Here is a 22840-nt window from a genome sequence, read left to right as displayed (position 1 = left end):
CCAACATTGCCTTGAGCTATGGTCTAGGTCACAGATCTGGCATTGCTGGAGCTATGACATAGGCCTGCAGCTACAGCTCCATTTAAACACTTAGCCTGGGAACCTCCACATGCCACTAGTGTGGCCCTGGAAAAGACAAAAAGACAAAAAAAAAAAAAAAGGAATGAGAGGAATGGGGACTTAATCTAAGGAAAGAAAAGGACAAAAAAAGTACAAAACTTTGGGGACATTTCCAAGCCCAAAAGCCCTATTGGACAAGAACTGATATAGGTAATTGAACAAGGCCAATGAGAGAAAACCACATCTTTCTGGACCCCACGTTGGTGCCCCTCCCCACGTTTAAGAGATAAAAATCCCTATAGGACAATAAAGAAGGGGGGCTCTTCTCCCCCCTCCCAGCAACTATGGGCAATATCTGCTTTCCTTTAATAAAGACTTTGCTTGCTTGCTTGCTGCCTGTGTGTTCATGGAGATCATTCTTTGACTGACTTGAACAAGAACCTGGATTCCAGTATCATCTTTCCAGGATCATCCTGACTAGATATTTTACTTTGTAAATATTCTAGAGTGGGAGAAGCAATAAACACTTAACCTCTATTTTGCCAAAAGAAAGGGTTGGGATTAATACAGAAAGGAAGTTGAAAGAGAAGTTCTGAAATCCTGACCCTTTGTCTCCTTTTCACAGCTTATTCACAATGTCTTTTGGATGCAAGGTGTTTGTAAAAAGTACTGTAGTTCAATTTACATGCGAACAAAAGCTATTTTATGAAATGTGCTATTTCATTATTTAAATTGGATATTCCAAGGACACTAAATGATTTTTCTGGATGAATTATAATTCCTTTCCACAAGAGCATTTCAGTAGAGACATGAGCTTAACAATTATATTTGTTGAAAACAGGTATGTACTTTTTTATATAATTTACACCAAAACCGCCCAATATTTTATTGAGTTCAGAATAAACTGTTCAGAATAAACAGTTCAGATGCATCTTATGGAACACAAGCCTACACTTTTACAAGTACAGATTCTCACAGTCACAGAAAAAGTTAAAAACCAGCCATACAATTGTCAGGTAATTACATGGTTATCGATTTCTACTCAAACAACTTTAGCACTTTTTCAATAAAACACCCAGTGTAACTAGAGCGCCTAGTTGTCCTTATTTGCATAAGAAAGGTTCTGACTAGAACACAGCTGGGTACTCCTCTTTATTTCCATTGCTCCTCCTCATTGGGGCATTTAAGACACATAATCTTTGCTGTACACTCTGCCACTGCAGATCATTTACTTGATTCAAGATTGCCAGGGGAAAGGCAAAGATATTCTCAAAAAGTATAAAAACTCAACAAGGAGTGGCATGTATGCTAAAAGTGGCATTCCTGAACAAGTCCATGACAGTGAAGCTCCATCTGATTCACTGGCAAGGTCAAGGGTGAGACCAAGAGTATCAAATTATGAGTCCTTTGAACTTTACCTCCTCTTTGATTTGGTGATGGTTTTATTATCTTTCTAATAAAAGTTCTTTGCAATTTCTAACAAAATTCCTTTAGGACACGAAGGAAAGGAAATGCTATAGAGTTTAATCAAGATGGTGAAGGGCAGGAATTCCCATCATAGCTCAGCAGCAAGGAATATGACTAGTATCCATGAGGCTGTGGGTTCCATCCCTTGGCCTCCCTCGGTGGGTTAAGATCTGGCATTGCCATGAGCTGCGGTGAAGGTCACAGACACAGTTCAAATCTAGCATTGCTGTGGCTGTGGTCCACATGTGTGGCCCTAACATGACCAAAAAAAGAAAAAGAAAAGATGGTGAAGGGCATCAGAAGTAATGGTGTCACCCCAGTTTGAGGCCATGGAGCATGTAGAGAGAAGTGAACCAAGGAAAAGGTGTAAATATGATTGGTTCTTTCAGGCCTTTCCAAACTCTGAAACCAGTGAAGGTTTTGGTTTCTTTGTTGCTGAACTGAAATGCAGAGACAGAGTTTTGGGTAAAGGAGAAATAGCTTTATTGCTTTGCCAGGCAAAGGAGGGCCACAGCAGGCTAATGCCTTAAAGACTGTGCCTTCTCCCACCCCCTTGGAAAGATTTGCAAGGCATTTTATAGTAAAAAGGAGAAAAAGAGGTTTTCAGATAGGAATCAGGATTGGGACAGACACGCAGTCTTCTTTCTTTGGGGGAATCCTAGTCATCAAAGCTGCAGTCAGGCAATCTCAGCCTGATCATGATGGTGGTCTTCTGGGTTATTGCCTAGAATAACAGTACTTGTGAAAAGGGCGTGTTGATTAGAGATTAGTACAGACTAGGAAAGTTCCTGAAAAACAGTGTATGCTAATCATCTTTAACCCACAGGCAATTATGCTCAGGGTGCCTAATCTTAAACTTATGGGTGATTGTGCTTAGGGTGTAACTAAGTCCAGGAGAAGGACAAGGAAGGACTCCAGGCTTCACTTCAATACTGGAAGGCTCAGTATTCACTTCAAAAAGAAGGGGAAGGAATATAACTTTTCTCTCAGGGGTATGAGGCACCTGCATTGCCATCACCGATCTTCACTCTTCTTCCCTGAGTCAGTACTAGACTATGTGGGCACAACATTAAAGACTATGCCCAAAATGTCAGTAATCAAGATAAGTCACAACACTTTTAATGCCTTTTTCTTTGAGGGGGAGGCTATACCTGTGGCTTGGGGAAATTCCACGGCCAGTGGTTGAACCATCACCATTACAGAGACAATGCTGCACCTTGACCCCCATGCCACATGGGAACTCCTTAATGCTATTTTTGGAGAACAAATGAAACATCAAAATAATGCATGATGAACAAATAGCAAACTTTTAAATACATAGAGGGTGAGCAGAGCAATGTCAGAGCCTGAGGCCAAAGAAAGAAAATTAGGAATTCTAGTTCTGTCAATAACTAGATCCTTGTTTTCACACATCATAGCCTGAATTCTGTCCTCTATTTCTACCCTTTGTTCTCCCTTCACCACATGCCTTCACTCCCCAAACTCCAGATCAATATCCCATCTTCCATCCTGGGCTTCCATGAGGCCAGAGTGATCCTGGAGAGAACACTGGATTCTAGCCATGGATTCTTTTTTTGTGTGTAGGGCCACACCCACAGCTTATGGAGGTTCCCAGGCTAGGGGTCTAATGGAGCTGTTGCTGCCAGCCTATGCCAGAGCCACAGCAATGCCAGATCCAAGCTGCGTCTGTGGCCTACACTGCAGCTCATGGCAACACCGGATCCTTAACCACACACAAGTGAGTAATGCCAGGGATTGAACCCACAACCTCATGGTTCCTAGTGGGATTCATTTCAGCTGGGCCACAACAGGAACTCCATGGATTCTTTACTATATCAATTCTCATCCTACTATAAAATAATATAATTGTATCCTGAGGAGTCTTGGCAGGTGCGGTTGAGAATTGGAGGCTCTGGCCCCTGTCAACTGCTCTGTGGAAATGTCCTATCAATGTCCTCCAGAACGATGTCATCTGATTGTACACTAAGAATCCACAAGAACTAACTGCAGCATCTCCTGACTTGACACTTTTAAGATGATTATGACACTCTGTTTTTTTTTTTTTTTTGCAAGTCCTCATAATGCCATGTATCAACTATTTTGTGGCACTTGCTATGCAAGCAGCCATATAATATTCTTCAAAGCTTTCAACTCAGTATCAAGTAAAAGCAAAGATTATTTTGATATATAGATATTTCTCAGTTTTTTCTACTTTCAATGCAACGTTTCCTGTGAGGTTGTGTTATTATGTCAGTTTGCACACCATTTTCTTCTTTCCAGTGCACTCTACAAAAAAGTTTTGTGTTTCACAACTCTGTTATGCTTAACAAAATAGAGCTTGTACAAACTGAGCCATGTCATGAAAATTTCAAATACTTCAAGTAAACCAAAGCAAAAATAATTCCAATTCTTCAGCATTTGGAACAAACGTTTTAATAAGATTCGCTTTGAAAAATAAAAAAAGTTCTAAAGTCGCAATCTGATTTTTTAAAAATAGTGTTTTCTGTTAAGTATTTCTATGTAATGATATTGTGAATGACCGTTATTCATATTGACATTTGTGGAGTTGTGTTCCTAGAGTGTCTGAGCCTCATTCTTTGTTTATTCTTTATGTTTAATTTTGTTTTGAAAGTATACCTTTAGGGAATTCCTGCCATGGCTCAGAGGTAACAACCTCAAGTAGTATCTGAGGATGTGTGTTTGATCCCTGGTCTCACTCACTGGCTTAACGATCCAGCATGGCCTTGAGCTCTGGTGTAGGCCATAGAGGTAGCTCTGATCTGGCTTGCTGTGGCTGCGGTGTAGGCTGGCAACTACAGCTCAGATTCAACCCCTGGCCTGGGAACTCTCCTAGGCAGTGGGGTGGGCTCTAAAAAATAAAAAAGGCAACAACAACAAAGAAGTACACCTGTTAAAAAAGGTAGAGAAGGAGGGAGGAAAGAAGAGGTTCTGTCTCTGCAAAGTGCTTTCCCAAGAACTTTATGAAATTAGGTATCATTCTGCCCATTTCTAGATGAGGAAACAGGAGTGAAGAAAATGAGAGAAATCTACAATCCCACAGCTAAGTAAATACAGTTGGAATACAAAGCTATGTGCCTTCCAAAATGTGTTCTTAAGCACTAGGGTGCAATAGGAGATATAAACTCCTTATTGAAGCCACATATTTTATAATGGGATAAAAAATATGTTTGTGACCCGCAAATGAAAAAGTGAAGAAAAGCTTCTGCTCAATGGGTTTTGATAATCGGAGAAGAGAGGGAATGCCAAAACTCTTGTTTCTTGACTCCTTGCAGTCAAGAAACAATAGAGCAGCCTTGGGAATACTGGGTTCTGGTTCCTGCTCAAGGCCTATACGTAACTGAGTATCTTCCAGTTCTTCATGGAGGAAATAAGGTCCCCACCCCATAGAGGATGGTAACCTCAGGATGAGCAAAATACTTCTCTCAAGCTTGTTACCAACCGATGGGAAGAAAGTCATCCACCCTAGAGCCCTCACCCCATCTTTTGCCTGTAAGGAACTTCTCCCCCAAACCATTGAGGAGTTCTGGGGTTTTGAGTACCAGAAACTCATTCTCCTTGCTTAGCCCTGGAATAAATCTTTCACTGCTCCAAACTGCAATGCTTAGTTGTTTGTCCTCACTGTGTGTGTGTTCTGTTAACATCTCCTCTTGGAGGCAGCATAGAGATCCCCTACTTTGGCTTACTTAGCCAGAACACTTTGTATTTCTCTGTATGTACAACTCCTACTCCATTCAACAAAGTTTGCATTCATTCCCTCCCAAGTCTCTCTCATCTCATTGCAAGGCACCTTTTGAAAGTACTATTTACTAAGTTTTTTTAAAGAGAAAAAATACCTGTATACAATAAATTTCCTTCTTTGTTTCTCATTATATTTAAGCAGAACATTTTAACTATTCTGAAAATAACCATATCAGAAAAAAACTCGGCTTTTTCCCTTTTATTTTCCAGGTGGCAAAGTAAGTCCGTATGTTTTAGGGTTTTTTGTTTTTGTTTTTTAAGCTTTACAAATCCACAAAACAAAGTGGGATGTTTAGTCTTGTTCCCTCTAAATCTCATTTCTGTGGGATACAGAAATAGGCATTCTTAGATATAGCAAGTATGCATACCTATATGAGCACAGACACGTCTCTGTGTCCCCACACATACATGTTTCACACTACATGTTAAAGGTTTGTGGGTGTCATTGCAGGTCTTTCCGTGTATGCACAAAGGGGAAGGAGAGGAAGAGCAACGTGCTAAAACAAGGGGAAGCAGCCAGACCTCAAGACCATAAAGCATCTCAGAGAGCAACACACATAAAAAATATTCCATTCCTCAGAAATTAAATCACTGATACATGTAGAACACTTTCAGTTCTTACAGAGGAGGGGTAAGGACGAAAGCAAGATACCTTCTGAAGTCGTCTTGTAGGGAAGAGAATGGTAATTCTTTTTTTTTTTTTTTGTCTTTTGTTGTTGTTGTTATTGTTGTTGTGGCCTAATTCTTGGGCCGCTCCGGGGGCATGTGGAGGTTCCCAGGCTAGGGGTTGAATCGGAGCTGTAGCCATCGGCTTACGCCAGGGCCACAGCAACGCGGGATCCGAGCCGCGTCTGCAACCTACACCACAGCTCACGGCAACGCCGGATCGTTAACCCACTGAGCAAGGGCAGGGACCGAACCCACAACCTCATGGTTCCTAGTCGGATTCGTTAACCACTGCGCCACGACGTGAACTCCAGACAATGGTAATTCTTAAAAGCAATGGGTCCAGAGGAAGAATTCACTGCAAGATAATGACTCAGCAGGTGGGCTGGCTCCATCCTGCCCAATTCAGCTGAAGCCTGCCCAGCAGGGCCAGATCTTCAGGATTCAGGGTCACAGGGATTGGGCTTCTGTCTTAAGGAGTTTTGTACATCCAAACTCTGATAGGGACTCCCATTTTGTACCATGGAATATATACAAATTAAAACCACACACTCACCCCACAGTACAAGAACAAACAAGAAGAAGGGAAGCTGCTGCCACCAGCAATTCAGAAGGTTTAGGATTCACAGCTGTAACATACCTGCTAAGGATGCTCTCACTCACACCTGTATATTCCTGCCAATGAGGCACAACTCCTTGGACCTCTTAAAGGCACCAAATGACTATCTCCTGAACTGGAGGCAGTCATCCTTTTGTTTTGTTTTTAATTTTTAAATTATAGTTGATTTACAATGTTCTGTCAACTTCTGCTGTACCGCAAAGTGACCCAGTCATATATATATATGTACATGTGTTCATTTTCTCATATTATCCTCCATCATGTTCCATCACAAGCGATTGACTATAGTTACGTGTGCTATACAACAGGACCTCATCACTTGCCTGTCACCCTTTCAAAATTCAAATATTATGTAACATGACAGACTGCATCAAGGGTTAAAAATGCTTCACTGGATGTCCTTTGCAGTGATAGATAAAGCCCACATCCTAACTTCTGCCTTAAGGATCTTGCCACAGCAGCTCCTGGCCAGTCAATTCCGCCTCCACAAGGCCGCCTTCACCTGTTCTGCTTCCTGCACCTGCCTGCTCCCCCAGGGCCACACCAAGGTCCTGGTTCCTTGGGCGCCAAGTTTCTCATTTGCAGGGCCTGCTCACTGGCTTCCTAGACCCCTTTTACCCTCTGTCACTTCCTCAGGCTGAAGCCAGGGGAGTTCTGGGCGGGGCCCAAATCTGTAGGGTGGGCCAGGCCCACCCATTCACGCCCCAAGTGCAAAGAGATCCTCTGCTAGGGCAAAGAACTGCCCCTCAGGCACTGCTCACCCTGAACCCCGGAAGTGGTGAGAAGCAGGAGGTGATGTTGACGCTTCCCCCACCCCACCACCACCTTAGTTGGATCCTCAATTTACTCAAGGACTCAAAACAATAATGAAGGAAAATATTGCTCCAGAATTGCATGCTCTTCAGAAGCCTACTTAGCTTCGACCTCTTCAGAAACGCCCCCTCCCCACCCCCCCGGCTCCGGGCCCTCTTCCGGCCCCGCCTCTGTCCGTGAGCGAGCCCACGCCGGCCCTGCCCACTTCCAGCTGGAGGGGGAACTGCCAATCACTGCGCAAAGACCTCGCAGTGCATCCTGGGACCTCCTGCTCGGGTCTTTGTCCCTCAGGCCCTCGTAGTTCCCCGCCCCTGGGCCTGAGGGCTGTATCTCTGCATTCGAGCGGTTTTCGGGAGGAAGGGCCCGGGGTTTAGTTGGCTTGGGACTTTCGGCATTTACATGGGTCTCCCCAGCCTGTGGGGCCCTGAGTGGGGATCGGCACTAGGTGAGTGAGATAGTCCGGTGGCCCACAGCTTGGGAATGCTGTTCCATGTAGGGAAAGGGCGGCGGGGAGGTTGGCCAGCCGATCCTACACTGCCTGCCTTGCCGGGCCTGTTCAGCTTTGTTTTCCGCAGACCAGGGGTCCCCAGGCCTGCAGTGTCGACTGGCAACATGAAAACTGGGCATGTGGCCCTGCAGACTTCCCAAGTATTTAGGATACAAGCCGAGGTTGGAGAGTTACCTTCTGAAGGTAATTAAGGACCAATAGATGGTTTTTAGTTGGAAGATAATCCTACTAGAAAATGCCTTTCATACAGGGAGAGACGTGGGTAACTTGAATTGGGGCAGAAGCAGTGACTGCCAAGCTGGTTCTGTGCACTTCATGGTTGGTTTACCTAATGACCTGGTTCTGACTCGTTGGGCAGAATGGTTTTAGGGTGTGCTTGGGAAAAGGGGGCACAGGAACACCTGGAGTGCTTGAGCGCTTTGTTACTTTCCTTGCATTGTACTAGAATCCTTTTTATTGTGTTTTTTTATTTTTTGTGTTTTGCTTCTTTAGGGCTGCACCTGAAACATTTTTTTTTCTTTTTTGTGTTTTTGTCCTTTTTAGAATCCCTTTTAAATATATCCGTTCCGGAGATACCATCGTGATTGAGCGGTCCCTGAACCTGTCTAGTATCCATGAGGATGCCGGTTCCATCCCTGGCCTTGAGGTTCCTAAGGTTCTGGGGTAGCTGTCGTGCTGGTTGCAGATGTGTCTTGGATCCAGCATTGTGTGGCTTGGCTGTGGCATAGGTTGGTGGCTACAGCTCCTGTTCCACCCCTGGCTTGGGAACCTCCAGTACCGGAGGTGCGGCCTTAAAAAAAAAAAAAATAAAATCCAGTCTTAAAGGTTTTTTGTTTTTTTGTTTTTGTTTTTGTTTTTGTTTTTTTCCTTTTAATGCTCTGCCATTTATTGGCTGTGTGAAATTGGCGCCAGGACTTTTTTTTTTTTTTCTTTTTAGGGCTGCTCTGGCGGTGTATGAAATTTCCTAGGCTAGGAGTCGAATTGGAGCTCAGCTTCGGGCCTGCATTTCAGCTGCAACAACACAGGATCCAAGCCTCTTCTCCCTGGATCATAGCTCATGGCAATGCTTAATCCTTAATCCTCTGAGGGAGCCCAAGGAGAGCCCACATCCTCATGGATACTAGTTGGGTTGGTTACTGCTGAGCCACAATGTGAGTCCAGGGCAAGATTTTTATTTTTCTTTCTTTCTTTCTCTCTCTCTCTTTCTTTCTTTCTTTCGCTTTTTAGGGCCACACCCCTGGCATATAGAGGTTCCCAGGCTCAGGGTCAAATCAGAGCTACAAGTGGTGCCCTTCACCACTGCCACAGCAATGCCAGAACCGAGCAACATGTGGGACCTCCACAACAGCTCTCAGCAATGCCAGATCCTTAAGCCACTGAGCAAAGCCAGGGATTGAATGTGCACTTTTGTTGAACCTGCAACCTCATGGTTGCTAGTTGGATTTGTTTCGCCTGTGCCACCACGGGAACTCCCAGGGCAAGACTCTTAAAACATGCATCAGCTTTCATTCTCTGATCTCTGGCCTCTCACTTCAACCTCCCCCCAAGTCCCATTCATTCCCCATCTTCCCTTAGCCTACTCACAGGTAACCATTTGAAAGTACTGAAGTTTGGAAATCAGTGAAGCCTTAGTCCTTAGCTCTTATGTAACAAGTAGTATTGGTGGGTAGGGAGATTGGCTTGGAAAGAACTGTGTAAGCTAGTGCCTTTTGCTTGCCACTGAGGATTTAGGCAGCTTTTATGAGACAGCAGGTTTTAGGTTAAATATCAGTGGTCTTTTGTTGTTGTTTTTTTCCTAAGAGTATTTGAGGAGATTTTCTCTTCTTTTTTTTTTTTTTTGGCATGTGAAAGTTCTCAGGCCAGGCGTGGAACCTGCACCATAGCAGACCCTGAGCCACAGCAGTGACAATGCTATATCTTAGGCCACCAGGGCACTCCAGCTTTTGAGGTTTTATGGGACAGTCTTAAGTTTTATTGTCAATGTGTTAAATGCCAGGTGCTATGACATGTGCCCTCCATTCTTGAGAACTGAATCTCAGAAGGTAATCTGGCAAGGACACCTAGCTAGTTAACTGGGACACTTGGATGCAGACTTAGTCTGTTAGGTCTTGCTACCTCTCAATTTGTGTTTTGTCTTTTCTCACTGACAAAACTCATTAATCCTGGAGTGAATAAGCTCTTGTATTTCCCTTAAACTTTTTTTTTGCATATGTCATGAAGTGTGAATAAATGTGAACCTATCAAATATGACAAAGTGAAGACACTTTGAGATGGAAGCAGAAGGAAGTCTAGGATGCAGGGGGCGTATGAAGGGGCAGTAGGCAGTCTAGTTGAATGATACTTGTCTTTTGGCTTTCTAAATGAAGGTCTTCCAACCAAGTAGAAATCTCTACTTTTATAAAGTCCGAAGTGTTCCTTGTTTGTTTTTCTCGTCTGCCTTTTTGTGTTGTGTGTGAACACTGAAAGCTCAGGGTGATTTTCTTCTGTATAATATACTTTTAATAGGTTGCATTGAAAAGTGTATGTGAGTACCTGTGAGTGAATTGGGTGTAAGTTGTAAAGTTGTGCCTGTGTTCATTTCATACCCGATGGTCGCAAAAAATCATTCCTTAACTCTTTTTGGAGAAGCAGTGGGATATTGTCTCCATTTCAGTGTGACTATCTGAAATGGAAGGTTTTCATGTGTTCTGCCAGGAGGGGGCACTGTGTCCAGTGACTCTGAGGAGGGGTTGAGGCCTATACTTTCCACAGAGAGGAGGTGAGGTGGGGTCTGGCAGGCTTTTTTCTGTGACCCAGGATGCCTACAGGGGCTTGGCGGTGGTGGGGGGCTGTGCAGGCAGCTGGGAGGGGTTGTGTTTACTCTGGCTCCCCCTGGGTGCCAGGAGGGACCTGTCAGCCCCCTCTCTTCTATCAATGCTCCATCATCTTTGGATTCATGGGGGTTTTGGCTTCAGGACCTCAGGGGGCTGTGTCTGTGCAGACAGGAGCTGGGTTTCCTGACAACGGAGGTGATCCTGAGAGGACAATGTAAGGAGAACTGAGGAAATGGGGAGATGCTTCCTAGGTAGGACTGAGTTCTGAGGGTGTCTGTCTTCAGAGGATTCAAGAGGGGCTCCATGTGGAAAACTGGGTTTTTGGTTGGATTTGTGTGCAGTAGAGAAATCATGTGGTAGGTGGAGGCCAGGATTCCCGGCACCGTTTCCAGTGGAGGCTGTCCTTCCCTGTGGTGTGTCCTTGTCCCCTTGTCCAAAGTTAGCTGACCCCACCATGAGGATTTAGTTCTGGCTCACTGGTGTTCCTCTCCTCTGGGCAGCCGTTTTGCTGCCAGCCGCCACCCTGTGTTGGTGACTGAAGCTTCACCGTATAGTGTGAAGTGAGGGGGAGAGATGCCTGCAGCCTGTTCTCTCTGAGGATCCCTTTGGCTCTTTTGGGTTCCACACAAAGAACAGAAGGATTTTCTCTTTGATGGAAACAGCTTCATGTGCCTGGTCTCTGAAGATGGAGGCTCCGTTACCTGCAAACAGGTGGTCACACAGCAGAAACTTTTATGAATCCTTGTGGCCCTGGGAAGGAAGGGGATGAAAAGGCCTAAGGACTCAGGGTCATTTTGGAAGAATTCTTAGAACAAAACTTCATACAACCTTGATGCAACTCCATGACCAGTATTAAGAAATAGCATCAGATGTGTGCTCCCAGAGACGCTGTCTGTTGTTCCTCAGGGAGCATCAGTGTTGTTTCATTAAGAGCTCCAGAGGATTGTAAGGTGAGGCCAAGGAGGTGAGCATGTGAGCTCCTGCATGTGTTTGTGGGAGTTCTGAGCAAGCTTTAGCCCAAAGAGAGGCAAGAGAGTCTGCCCCATAGGGCTTCTGAAGGGAAAAGTCAGTGCAGCCCCCATACCTTAGGTGAGCCGAATGTTGGGATATCTGTATGAGGATGAACACATGTATCCAAGCAGGAACAATCTCACTTTGTTCTCCATGTAGGAAGGGACTGTTCCTGAATCTTTTCTGAGACAAAGTCTGGAGAGCTTGGCCTTTTCAACATTTCAAAGTTGGCCTTGGAAATATAGCTTGTGGGTGTGGTGGGCACAGGGGAGAGATCTTTTACCTATGATGGTGGATTCTCAAGATGCTGATGTGATTCCTCCACACAGTACCGATGAGAAAGTGACCCAGAGCTGGAGGAAGAAGAGGAGGAAATGGCAGCTTCTCAGGTAACCGTCCTGTCCTAGGTTGGAGTCTGTGTTTGCTTTTCCTCCTGAAATGCCATGAATTGAGAATGTCAGAATCATGAATTCTCTCCTTCTGATATTCTTGCCTGGTGAGGATGTTCTCAAGTACCTTTTCCTTGTGCACTTAGGGTAGTCAGGATCAGCTCTTAAAAAGGCTGTCACTCTGCCCCAGAGCCTTTTCAGCATTGTCTGTGCACAGGATCCCTGTGGAGCATGAATTGTCACGATGAATCATTACCTGTCAAGGGTTGAAACTATTCCCTTGGTGAGACATCACCATGGGAAGGCATGTCTATAACAGTTTTATGGCTCCCATGTCATCCCCTTTAAGGGAGGTAGAAATATGGTAGAGAATACTACTGTTTCAAATATATAGTATTGAATGTTTGAAGACATTAAAAACATTAAAACCATTTCTTTTGACTTGCTGCTTTCATCTTGAGTCACATAATGACCTCAGCTTTGGCCACATGGCATGTGCCCTTTCCATTTCAGGGACTTCTGACAGTCAAGGATGTGGCCATCGATTTCTCTCCAGAGGAGTGGGAATGTCTGGACCTCGGTCAACGGGACCTGTACAGAGATGTGATGATAGAGATCTGTAGGCACCTGGTCTCCTTGGGTGAGGACCCCTTCCTTCCAGAATTCCTTTTCTCCCACTGGGTGTGGGATCCTGCATTTGCAGAATGTCTCCTGCCATTTTCTTGCCCATACAAGAGATTTTCTGACCCTACCATTTTAGGAGTAATTGAGAGTTGGTGGGTGCAGGTAGGTAGAAAGGCTTCACAATGAGGCATCCTCATTGTAACCGAAGTCCTCCTTGAGGAAAGCTGCCTCCTTCACTTTAGATTATTTGCAGTTCTGGAAGTTCATATGTATGAAGAGCTCTGCCGGCCTCTTAAAATCAGATTTGGACCCTTTACTTTTGACTCAGTAGTACTTAGATGGGGAAGAGAGGAACTGCTTTTTACCTGTCAGTCAGGGTCTGAAATGTGCTTTCAAAAGGCAGTATCTGGGGAAATTACTGCCTAGAATGTTTTACATTCCACAGTGCCATCTCTTGCACCTGAGTCCAATCCTAGATCGGATATTGGTGAATCTCTAGGAAAACGTATGTTTTTCTTTCCAATGAACAGAGTATGTTATCTCTAAGCCAGACCTGGTTCGCCTGTTGGAACAAAAGACAGATCCCTGGGATGTGAAGGGAATGGAGACAGTAGCCATACAGCCAGGTATGTGTGCATGGGTGGAGCAGATGACACAAGAAGCTTACAATAGGCTTTGGGAAGATGTGCTTCAATGGCACTGATTTTTGAGAAACACGGGTTTATTCTGCCTCTGTCTCAGAGCGACATCTGCTGCCTAAACTTGTGTTCCTTAGCCCTTCATGTGTTCTCCTTCACCAGGGAGGATTCTCTCTCACATCCACATGGAGAGCCAGAATCCTGGTCTTGACCTGTGAGGACCTGTATGTCTTGGCTATTCTTTATTTTGGTTTTTGTTTTTTTTTGCCTTTTTGCCATTTCTAGGGCCACTCCTGGGGCATATGGAGCTTCTCAGGCTAAGGGTCAAGTCAGAGCTGTAGCTACAGGCCTACACCAGAACCACAGCAATGTGGGCTCTGAGTCACATCTGCTACCTACACTACAGCTCATGGCAACTTGGGATCCTTAACCCACTGAACAAGGCCAGGGATCGAACCCACAACCTCATGGTTCCTAGTCAGATTCATTAACCACTGTTCCACAATGGGAACTCGCCCAGATGATATTGTTTTTTTTTATGTTTTTTTAATTTTTTTTTTCTTTTCTGAGTCTTTTACAGCCACACCTGGGGCACATGGAGTTTCCCAGGCTAAGGGTCGAATCAGAGCTGTAGCTGCCAGTTTACATCCATGGCACCACATCCATGGCAATTTGGGATCCTAGCAGCATTCCCAACCTACACCACAGCTCATGGCAACACTGGATCCTTAGCCCACTGAGTGTGGCTAGGAATTGAATCCATGCCCTCATGGATACTAATCGGATATGTTTCCTCTGAGCCATGATGGGAATTCCCACCTGGCTTTTTTTCCATTGCTTTTGGGTCCTAGGGAAGGCTGTGCACATTTCTAAGTAACTCTCTGTTAAGGTCTTTTTTCACGCTCTGTTTCTTCATCTAATCAGAAGTGAGTGAGGAGAGTCGTGGAAACACTGGAATTTGGTGCCAACATTCTAAGATCAATGGGGACAGATAGTGTATGTTTTCAGCTTTTAAATGTCCAATCCCATGGAACCTTGGAACATGACCCTAGAAGTTTCAGACTAAGTAACTGTATCAAAGCATAATGCACCTTCCTAAATGTTACCCTCAAATTTATTTCATTATATCCTTATTTTGGGAGGAACTAACCTGTGACATGTTAAGTGTATTTTCCCCTTATCAGTGGTGTAAGACTATGTCTAATTACTCATAGAATTTTTCACTAAATTAATGCACAGTGGAATACAGCTTATACCCCACAATCATTAAAAGTCTTCATTCTTCTTTGATTCCTGAAGAACCATCCTTTTCTAAATGTGTCCTTTTTAACCTGAAGCTTCTCAGAAGTGTGTTCTGTGTTTTCACTTTTGGATGAGATTTATATCAAAATCATCCATAATAGTAGAGTTGAAGTATCAACTATAACACATTCCAGATAGCACATATTTGGTTAGAGGTCAGTCAGATACTTAGTCATCACACCGTATCTATGAAAATGTTTGGTTCATAAATGTAAGAGTGCTTGAAGCAGAAAATATTTTTTTGTTTGTTTTTGGAAATCTATTTCTGGAGTACCTGTTGTGGCTCAGTGCATTAAGAACCCAATGTACAGAGTTCCCCTTGTGGCACAGGGGAAACGAATCTGACTAGTATCCATGAACTTGTGGGTTGATCCCAGGCCTCACTCTGATTTGACCCCTAACCTGGGAACTTCCATATGCCATGGGTGAGGTCCTAAAAAAAGAAAAAGAACCCTATGGAGTGTCCCTGAGGATGCGGGTTTGTTCCCTGGTCTCAGCCAGTGGGTGAAAGTTCTGGCACTGACACAAGCTGTTGTTTAGGTTGCACATGTGGCTTAAATCTATATTGCTGTGTCTTAAGCCAGCAGCTGAAGCTCTGATTCAATCCCTAGCCCAGAAGCTTCCTTACATTGCAGGTGTGTCCCAAAAAAGAAAAAAAAAATTCTATTTCCCTCAAGGTGTCATGAATCATGGTATATTTAATTTCAAACATTAGTATATGATTCTTTGCATATGTTACAACTTTCATGTTCTTCCTACATTTATAAAGAATGTTCTATTTGTATTTTAAAGGAGGCATGACAACCTTTATATTTTTATATCTGTTACAGTGATGTATCTGTAAAAACTTTCTTAAATTTTTTTGTCATTTAACTCCTTATTCATTCAAATTTTTAGTTCAGTTTTAGATGACCAGCTATAATCCATATTTTGTGAAATTCTCCTGCCTGTAACACATGCCACTGACTCAGAATATTTTCTTTTTGTTTATTTTTTAAAAATTTATTAGAATATAGTTGTTCTACAAGGTTGTAATACTTTCTGGTGTACAACAGAGTGATTCAGCTATAAAAAAAAACCCACATCCATTTTTTAAAGATTATTTTGCTTTACCCAGTACCACAGAATATTGGGTAGAGTTCCCTCTGCTATGTAGCAGGTCCCCATTTGTCAGTTTTTCCATTTACCCCAGTGTGTATATGCCAGTCCTAACCCCCCAACCTAGTCCTCCCCCGACGTGTCCTCTTTGGTAACCATAAGTGTGTTTTCGAAGTCTGTGTGTCTGTTGCTGTTCTGCAAATAAGTTCATTTGTCTACTTTAAGACTCCACATGTAAGTGATATCCTATGATATTTGTCTTTCACTGTCTAACTTTACTTAGTATGACAATCTGTAGATCCACATTGCTTCACATGGCATTGTTTCAGTCTTGTTATTGGTGAGTAATATTCCATTGTATATATTCATCTCACTCCTTTGGTAATGGACATTTAGGTTGCTTCCATGTCTTGGCAATTGTAAATAGTGCTGCAAAAATATTGGGGTACATGTATCTTTTTGAATTAAGGTTTTGTCTGGATAAATGCCCACAAAGTGGATTGCTAGATCATATAGTAGTTCTGATTTTCATTTTTTGGTCAAGCTGCATACTGTTTTCCATAGTGGTTGTGCCAGTTGAAATTCCTACCAACAGCGCTGGAGGGTTTTCTTTCCTTTGCACCCTCTCCAGCATTTAATGTTTGTAGTCTTTTTGATGATGGCCATTCTGGCTGGTGTAAGGTGGTACCTCATAGTAGTTTTGATTTCTATTTCTCTAATAATAGCAGTGTTGAACAGCTTTTCCTGAATTTTTTGGCCATCTGTATATCTTCTTTGGGGAAATGTCTATTTAGATCCTCCCATGTTAGGGACCTTTTCAGCTTTTGCCTCTTCAGATATTTTCTCTGGTCATAAGGATGGTCATTGTTAATTTTGATTGGAGGCTATTCACTTGGTTTCTATAGATCAACCCATGATTCTGCAGACCATGTCTGCAGCAGGTCTCCAAGGTGAACAGTCACATTCAGGGGGTGGGGTCTGTCTCCATCATCCTGGAACCTATTATTCAGCCCTTTTTTAATATGGGGTAGGAGCAATGGCCTTTTCTTCCTCAGCTACTTCCTGCTGGTTGGGGGGGAGGAGTACTGCTGGCTGGACTTGGTAGGTTCCTACTATGGAGGATGGGAAGAAAAGAAAAATGAGATTAAACACAGGTTTGGAATTTAGGTTCCTACTGGTACTGTTGAAGGAGGAGTGTAGTTTTAAATAATGGGGGCTCTTGGTCCTTATACATGTTGTCTCCCTTCTGTTGTTCTAAGAGGAGCCCTTGAAAAGGTAAGGTTGCAGCTGCCAGCTGATGTTGCATTGAGAACAGCTCGTGGCATCAAGTCTGACAGGGCACATAAATCTTAAGTTTTTAGCAGCATAGACTTATGTAAAATTACTCCCATAATATGTCCTTGCATTACCTTGGGTATCTGACCCATAGCTGCTCCATTTTGCCTTTTCTCTCTAATGGCCAATGAAGATGAGGGTTTCAGTTTTTCTAGATATGAGAAGATGCAAGAATTGGGGCCCATGAAAATCCTTATCTAAACTCTAACTATCTGAAGGCCTGTTCTGTCAGTGTTCCCAGAGCACAGAGTGTCTCACTCCTGGGTTCCACGCTGAGCTCTGCAAGGGGGTGCTGTGAGTTGGCAGCTGCAATGGCTCATGTTTTACTCCATGGAGAGGCTGATGGCAAGTGTCAGTCTTCAGTTCACAGTGCTTGCCCATGGTCATACATTTGACCATACTTTGGGGAGGCATATCATGACCATTTTGTCGTCCCACAGCACTAAGAATGAATATTCCTAGATCTGGCAAAGATTTTGCTGACAGGCAACCCAGTGTGTTATTACTAGATTAGGCCTTATTAACAGTAGTCAAAAGCCTCTGGACCACCTATCTTCCCTGTCTATTTTGGTCCAGGAACATATTCCTTCTTGCTGCATTTTCCCATATCTAGAGATCACTGACCTCTCATGGAAATGTATATCATTGTATCAGAGGCTCAGCTACAAATGCAGCAATGCAAGAAATAGCAATTTTGTGAAAACAGTTAATAAAATATAGATAGCAGTATTAGTAGAGTCATGATCAAAAATTTAAGTTAAGAGTTTTCATCCTGTTAACATTAGATGAAAATGTATTTATGGTCTGGGTAAGAACAGATTTTTTTTTGTCTTTTTGCTTTTTCTAGGGCTTCTCCCATGGCATATGGAGATTCCCAGGCTGCACGAATTTATATGCCTACCAACAGTGTATGAGTGTTCTCTTTTTCCACCCCTTCTCCTTTATTTATTGTTTGTGGACTTTTTGAAGAAAGCCATTCTGACAGATGGGAAGTGATACTACCATTGTGGCATTGATGTGCATTTCTCTGATAGTGATGTTGAGTATCCTTTTGTGTGCTGTTGGCCATCTGTACATCTTCTTTGAAAAAATGTTGGTTTGGGTCTTCTGCCCATTTTTCCATTGGGTTGTTTGTTTTTTCAGCATTGACTTTTATGAGTTGTTTGTGTATTATTTTGGATATGAACACCTTGTTGCTTGTGTCATCAGCAGATATTTTCTGGAACCACTATTATGTATTGGTTGGCACATTTTTTATATTTCCATAGTTCGTGTATATTGGCTTCATTCTTTTTCCCCCTGGTTTATCTGCCAGATGTCTTGACTGGTGATTTCCATTATTCTCTTTCAGATCTCTTATTGGTTCTGTGTCATTTAGTCTGCTATTCATTGCTTCTAGATTGCTTTTAATCCCAGCAGGTTTTTTTTTTTTTTTTTGTCTTTTTGCTATTTCTTGGGCTGCTCTCATGAGATATGGAGTTTCCCAGGCTAGGAGCCTACACCAGAGCCACAGCAACACAGGATCCAAGCTGCATCTGCAACCCACACCAGAGTTCACAGCAATGCTGGATCCTTAACCTGCTGAGCAAGGGCAGGGATAGAATCTGCAACCTCATGGTTCCTAGTTGGATTTATTAACCATCGTGGCATGATGAGAACTTTCCCAGTTTGTCTGTTTTTGTCTCATTTCTAGTTTCTAGTCCCTTGTTACAGTAGCCTGTGTTTCTATCAGTAATTTTTCTTAATTAGCATTTTTATTTTAAAATATTAATTTTAGTTGATTTATAGTATTCTGACCATTTCTGCTGTACAGCAAAGTGACCCCGTTATACATATATAAATATTCTTGTTCTCACATGACCCTCCAAAATGTTCTGTCACAGGTGACTAGTGAGATCTTATACAGCAGGACCTCATTGCTTATTCACACTCCAAATCCAATAGTTTGCATCAAAAAACCCCAAATTCCCAGTCCATCCTACTGCTTCCCCCTACCCCTTGGGGAAACACAAGTCTGTTTTCCATGTCCATGAGTTTGTTTTCTCCTATAGATAGCTTCATTTGTGCCATATATTAGCTTCCAGATTCAAGTCATATCATATGGTATTGGTCTTTTGGGTTGCTGCAAATGGCATTATTTTGTTCTTTTTCTGGCTGAGTAATACTCCATTATGTAAATGTGCCATTACTCTAGGAGGTAGATCAAAAAAAAAAAAAGATATTGCTGTGATTTCCTCCTGTGTGTGTTCTTGCCTCCTTTGTTATAAGTTCATTGACCATAGGTATGTGAGTTTAATTCTGCATATTCTATCCTATTCCCCTGATATATATTACTGTTTTTGTGCCCTGCCATACTATTTGTATTGCTGTAGCTTGTAAGTATAGCTTGAGGTCATGAAGCATGATTCCACCATCTCCATTTTACTTTCTCAGTATGGCTTTGATTTTTTTTAGGGGGGGGGAGTCTTTTCTGTTGCCACACATAATTTTTTTGTGTAGTGATCTAATTTCATTCTTTTACATATGGCTGTCCAGTTTTCCCAGCACCACTTACTTAAAGGTCTGTCTTTTCGCCAGTGTATATTCTTGCCTCCTTTGTCATAGATTAGTTGATTGAAGGTGTGTGGGTTTAATTCAAGGCTTTCTATCCTGTTCCAGGGATCTATGTATCTGTCTTTATGCCAGTACTGTAGAGTTTTGATGACTGTAGCTCTGTAGGATATTTTGAAGACTAGGGGCCTGATTCCTTCAGCTCCATTTTTATTTTTCAGGATGTCTTTGGTTATTCTGCGTCTTTTGTGCTTCCAAACAAACTTTAACATATTTTTGCTTGAGTTCTGTGAAAACTGTCCTTGGTAATTTCATAGAGATTGCATTGACTCTGTAGATCCACTTTGGGCAGTATAGTCATTTTGATACTACTGACACTTCCAATCCAAGAGCATGGTATGTCTTTCCATCTGTTTGTGTCATCTTTCAGTTCTGTCATCAGCATCTTGTAGTTTTCAGAGTACAGGTCTTTTGTCTCTTTTAGGTAGGTTTATTCCTAAGTATTTTATTTTGGATGTGATGGTAAATGGGATTGCTTCCCTGATTTCTCTTTCTGATGTTTCGTTGTTAGTGTATACAAATGCAGTTGATTTCTATGTATTAATTTTATATCCTGCAACTTTGCCAAATTTATGGATGAGCTCTAGCATTTTTCTCATAGAGTCTTTAGGATTCTCTAGGTATGGGATAACGTCATCTGCAAATAGTGCTAGTTTCCCTTCTTCCTTCTCAACTTGGATTTTTTTTATTTCTTTTTCCTCTCTGATTGCTGTGGCTGGGACTTCCAAAACTATGTTGAAATGTAGTGGAGAGAGCAGAGATCCTTGTCTTGTTCCTGATCTCAGTAGGAATTCTTTCAGCTTTTCACAACTGAGAATGATGTTCGCTGTGGGTTTGTCATCTGTGGCATTTATTATGTTGAGGTAGGTTCCCTCTATGCCCACTTGCTAAAGGGTTTGTTTTTTTTTTTTTTTTCAGAAATGGGTGGTGGATTTTGTCAAAGGCTTTTTCAGCATCTAGTGAGAGGATCACATGGTTTTTATCAATGTTGCTCAATGTTGCTACAGCTGAGGGAGGTATCATGTGTAACTGATACCGAAAGTAGAGTAACTGCACAGAAAATACAAGCAAGCACATTTGTCTGTAGTTTTAGGAAACAGACCTGGTATATCAGCATGGAGACTCTTTAATTCTTCCTCTTCCTACTAGTAGTACAAGATACAAAAATAAAGGATATTTAGGCTGCTAGTTATATCCCCACCTCTCACATCACCTGTATTAGGATGTAGGATAATGCAGAGCCCTTACTACCATCTTACTAATTAGTTAAATTGGAGAATCTTAACTTTTTTCCAGGGGATATTTTCATATTCTCCAATCAGGCCTCTGAAGGAGCCTTACTTATTCGATTCCAGAAAGTCAAATCTCTCATCACCAAAAATGGAAGTAAATTAGAAGGGTCTTAGATTTTACCATATTTGAAATTCCAGTGTTTTAGCCTTGCAGTTTTGACAATGTTAGGAAAAAAATATTTTAGATGCCTTAGTGTGAGCCAAAAAAAATATTTTCATGACACAAACGGACAGCAATAGTACTGATGTTTTTATCTGTAACTTTGGTATACATGTCCCATGGAGTGATGTAAAGTAGTCCAGTTGGCTGCTGTGTAATCAGTATATAGGGATTAAAGATCAGGAATCTTCAGCTTCGCTCATCCCAAACTCTTCAATTAGGATGAAAGCAATGCTGTCGAACATCTGAGCAGAGCAAGACACTGTCTGTATTTTATTCATCAGGTAATTAATCTGCACTTTGCCTCAACCAGAGACAGCCAGCATCTTCGTCAGTGTGTTGTACAAAAGTCACTGAACAGAGGCTGCAAGCAGAAGCTGATACAAGATAGGAAAGAAATGAAAGGCCCTTGTGGGATTTTCTCCTAACACATTGCAATCTCCCATTTACAGTGTGGGAGCACTCAACCCTCTGAGGAAAAAGGCCCAAGGAAGGTTTTTGTTTTGGTGGGTCTATAGGAGTGCTAAAGATGTGGAGAGGCAAGAAGAAGTTGGTGAGAATGATGATAAGATTTCAAAATCAGATTCATGGATAAAGTGATGTTTACCTGTGTGAATCAATGAGAGGTAGGAGCAAATTTAAGGAAACCAGATACAATATTTTCTGAATCAATGTAATGTCTTAGAAAGGTTGAAAAGCATTCACATTTTGATACAGTGAATTGAATTTTTGTGGAAAGCTAACATTTAAATCTCATTTATTAAATGTATTGGAATGAAGAATAGACAGCATAGTAACTTGACCTTTAGCTCACCTCTTCTCACAAGCACACAACAATCACAACTGTCAATAAATTCATTCAATAAATAAATAAAAATTTTTACAAAATTGAGAAAAAGCAAATTTCCATCTTGGTTCACAGCTTAACAAACCTGACTAGCATCCATGAGGATTTTAGTTTTATCCCTGGCTTCCCACGGTGGGTAAAGGGCCAGAATTTTGGTAAGCTATGGTATAGGTTGCAGATGTGGCCCAGATCTGATGTTGCTGTGGCTGTGGCATAGAGTGTTGGCTACAGCTCTGATTGGACCCCTACCCTGAGAACCTCCCTGTGCTGTGTGTGTGGCCCTAAAATACCAAAGAAACAGAAATTTCAATAGTGCCAATCCTTCAGCAATCATACAAAAGACTGGAGTCTACTGAGAAGAGAAAATATATTCTACATTGAATGACACACAGAGGAACCCTTGAGACAAAAGAGGGGGGTCTCCTTTGCAATGTACTCAACTGCCATACCACCCAGGTGGGAAAACCACAAACTGTAGAATAATTATATTGCAGAAGTTATCCAAAAGGAGTGAGAGCTCTTAGCCACATGCCACACTCTCCAGACTAGTGGTCTAGCATTAGGAGGTAGAGCCTCCACAGCATTTGGATTTGTAGGCCAGTGGGACTTAAAAGGCTGGTGCTCCAGAACACTGGAAGGATCAGAGACTACAATCTGGGAAGATGCACAGAAGATCTCACGATGCACTAGAAAAAGGGCAAAACCAGTGACACAATGGGAGACTTGGACAGTCCTATATGCTGGTGTCATCAGGACTCTTGGGCAGACGGGGTAGCAGGGCTCTCTTTGGGGTCATAAAGACTGGTAGCAGATATCACAGGGACCTATG

General features: G+C 42.5%; 1 protein-coding gene across 2 annotated transcripts; it reads left to right on the top strand.

Annotated features, from left to right (window-relative positions):
• The first annotated feature begins 7665 nt into the window (after positions 1 to 7665).
• Positions 7666 to 22007, top strand: LOC125137665 (KRAB domain-containing protein 5-like). 2 transcript variants are annotated; one of them, XM_047798584.1, is made up of 5 exons: positions 7666 to 7829; positions 12046 to 12105; positions 12619 to 12745; positions 13260 to 13355; positions 13530 to 13607. In XM_047798584.1, the coding sequence occupies exons 2-5, from the start codon at positions 12091 to 12093 to the stop codon at positions 13583 to 13585; spliced, it is 294 nt and encodes a 97-aa protein (XP_047654540.1). In that variant the 5' UTR covers positions 7666 to 7829; positions 12046 to 12090; the 3' UTR covers positions 13586 to 13607. The 2 variants fall into 2 exon arrangements, with proteins under 2 accessions (XP_047654540.1, XP_047654541.1); XM_047798585.1 differs by lacking the exon at positions 13530 to 13607 and adding an exon at positions 21617 to 22007 and having other exon boundaries at positions 7668 to 7829.
• Positions 22008 to 22840: the final 833 nt, after the last annotated feature.

The sequence above is a fragment of the Phacochoerus africanus genome, chromosome 10, assembly GCF_016906955.1.
Source record: "Phacochoerus africanus isolate WHEZ1 chromosome 10, ROS_Pafr_v1, whole genome shotgun sequence".
Taxonomy (NCBI): Eukaryota; Metazoa; Chordata; class Mammalia; order Artiodactyla; family Suidae; genus Phacochoerus; species Phacochoerus africanus.
This window is presented reverse-complemented; position numbering and strand designations above follow the sequence as displayed.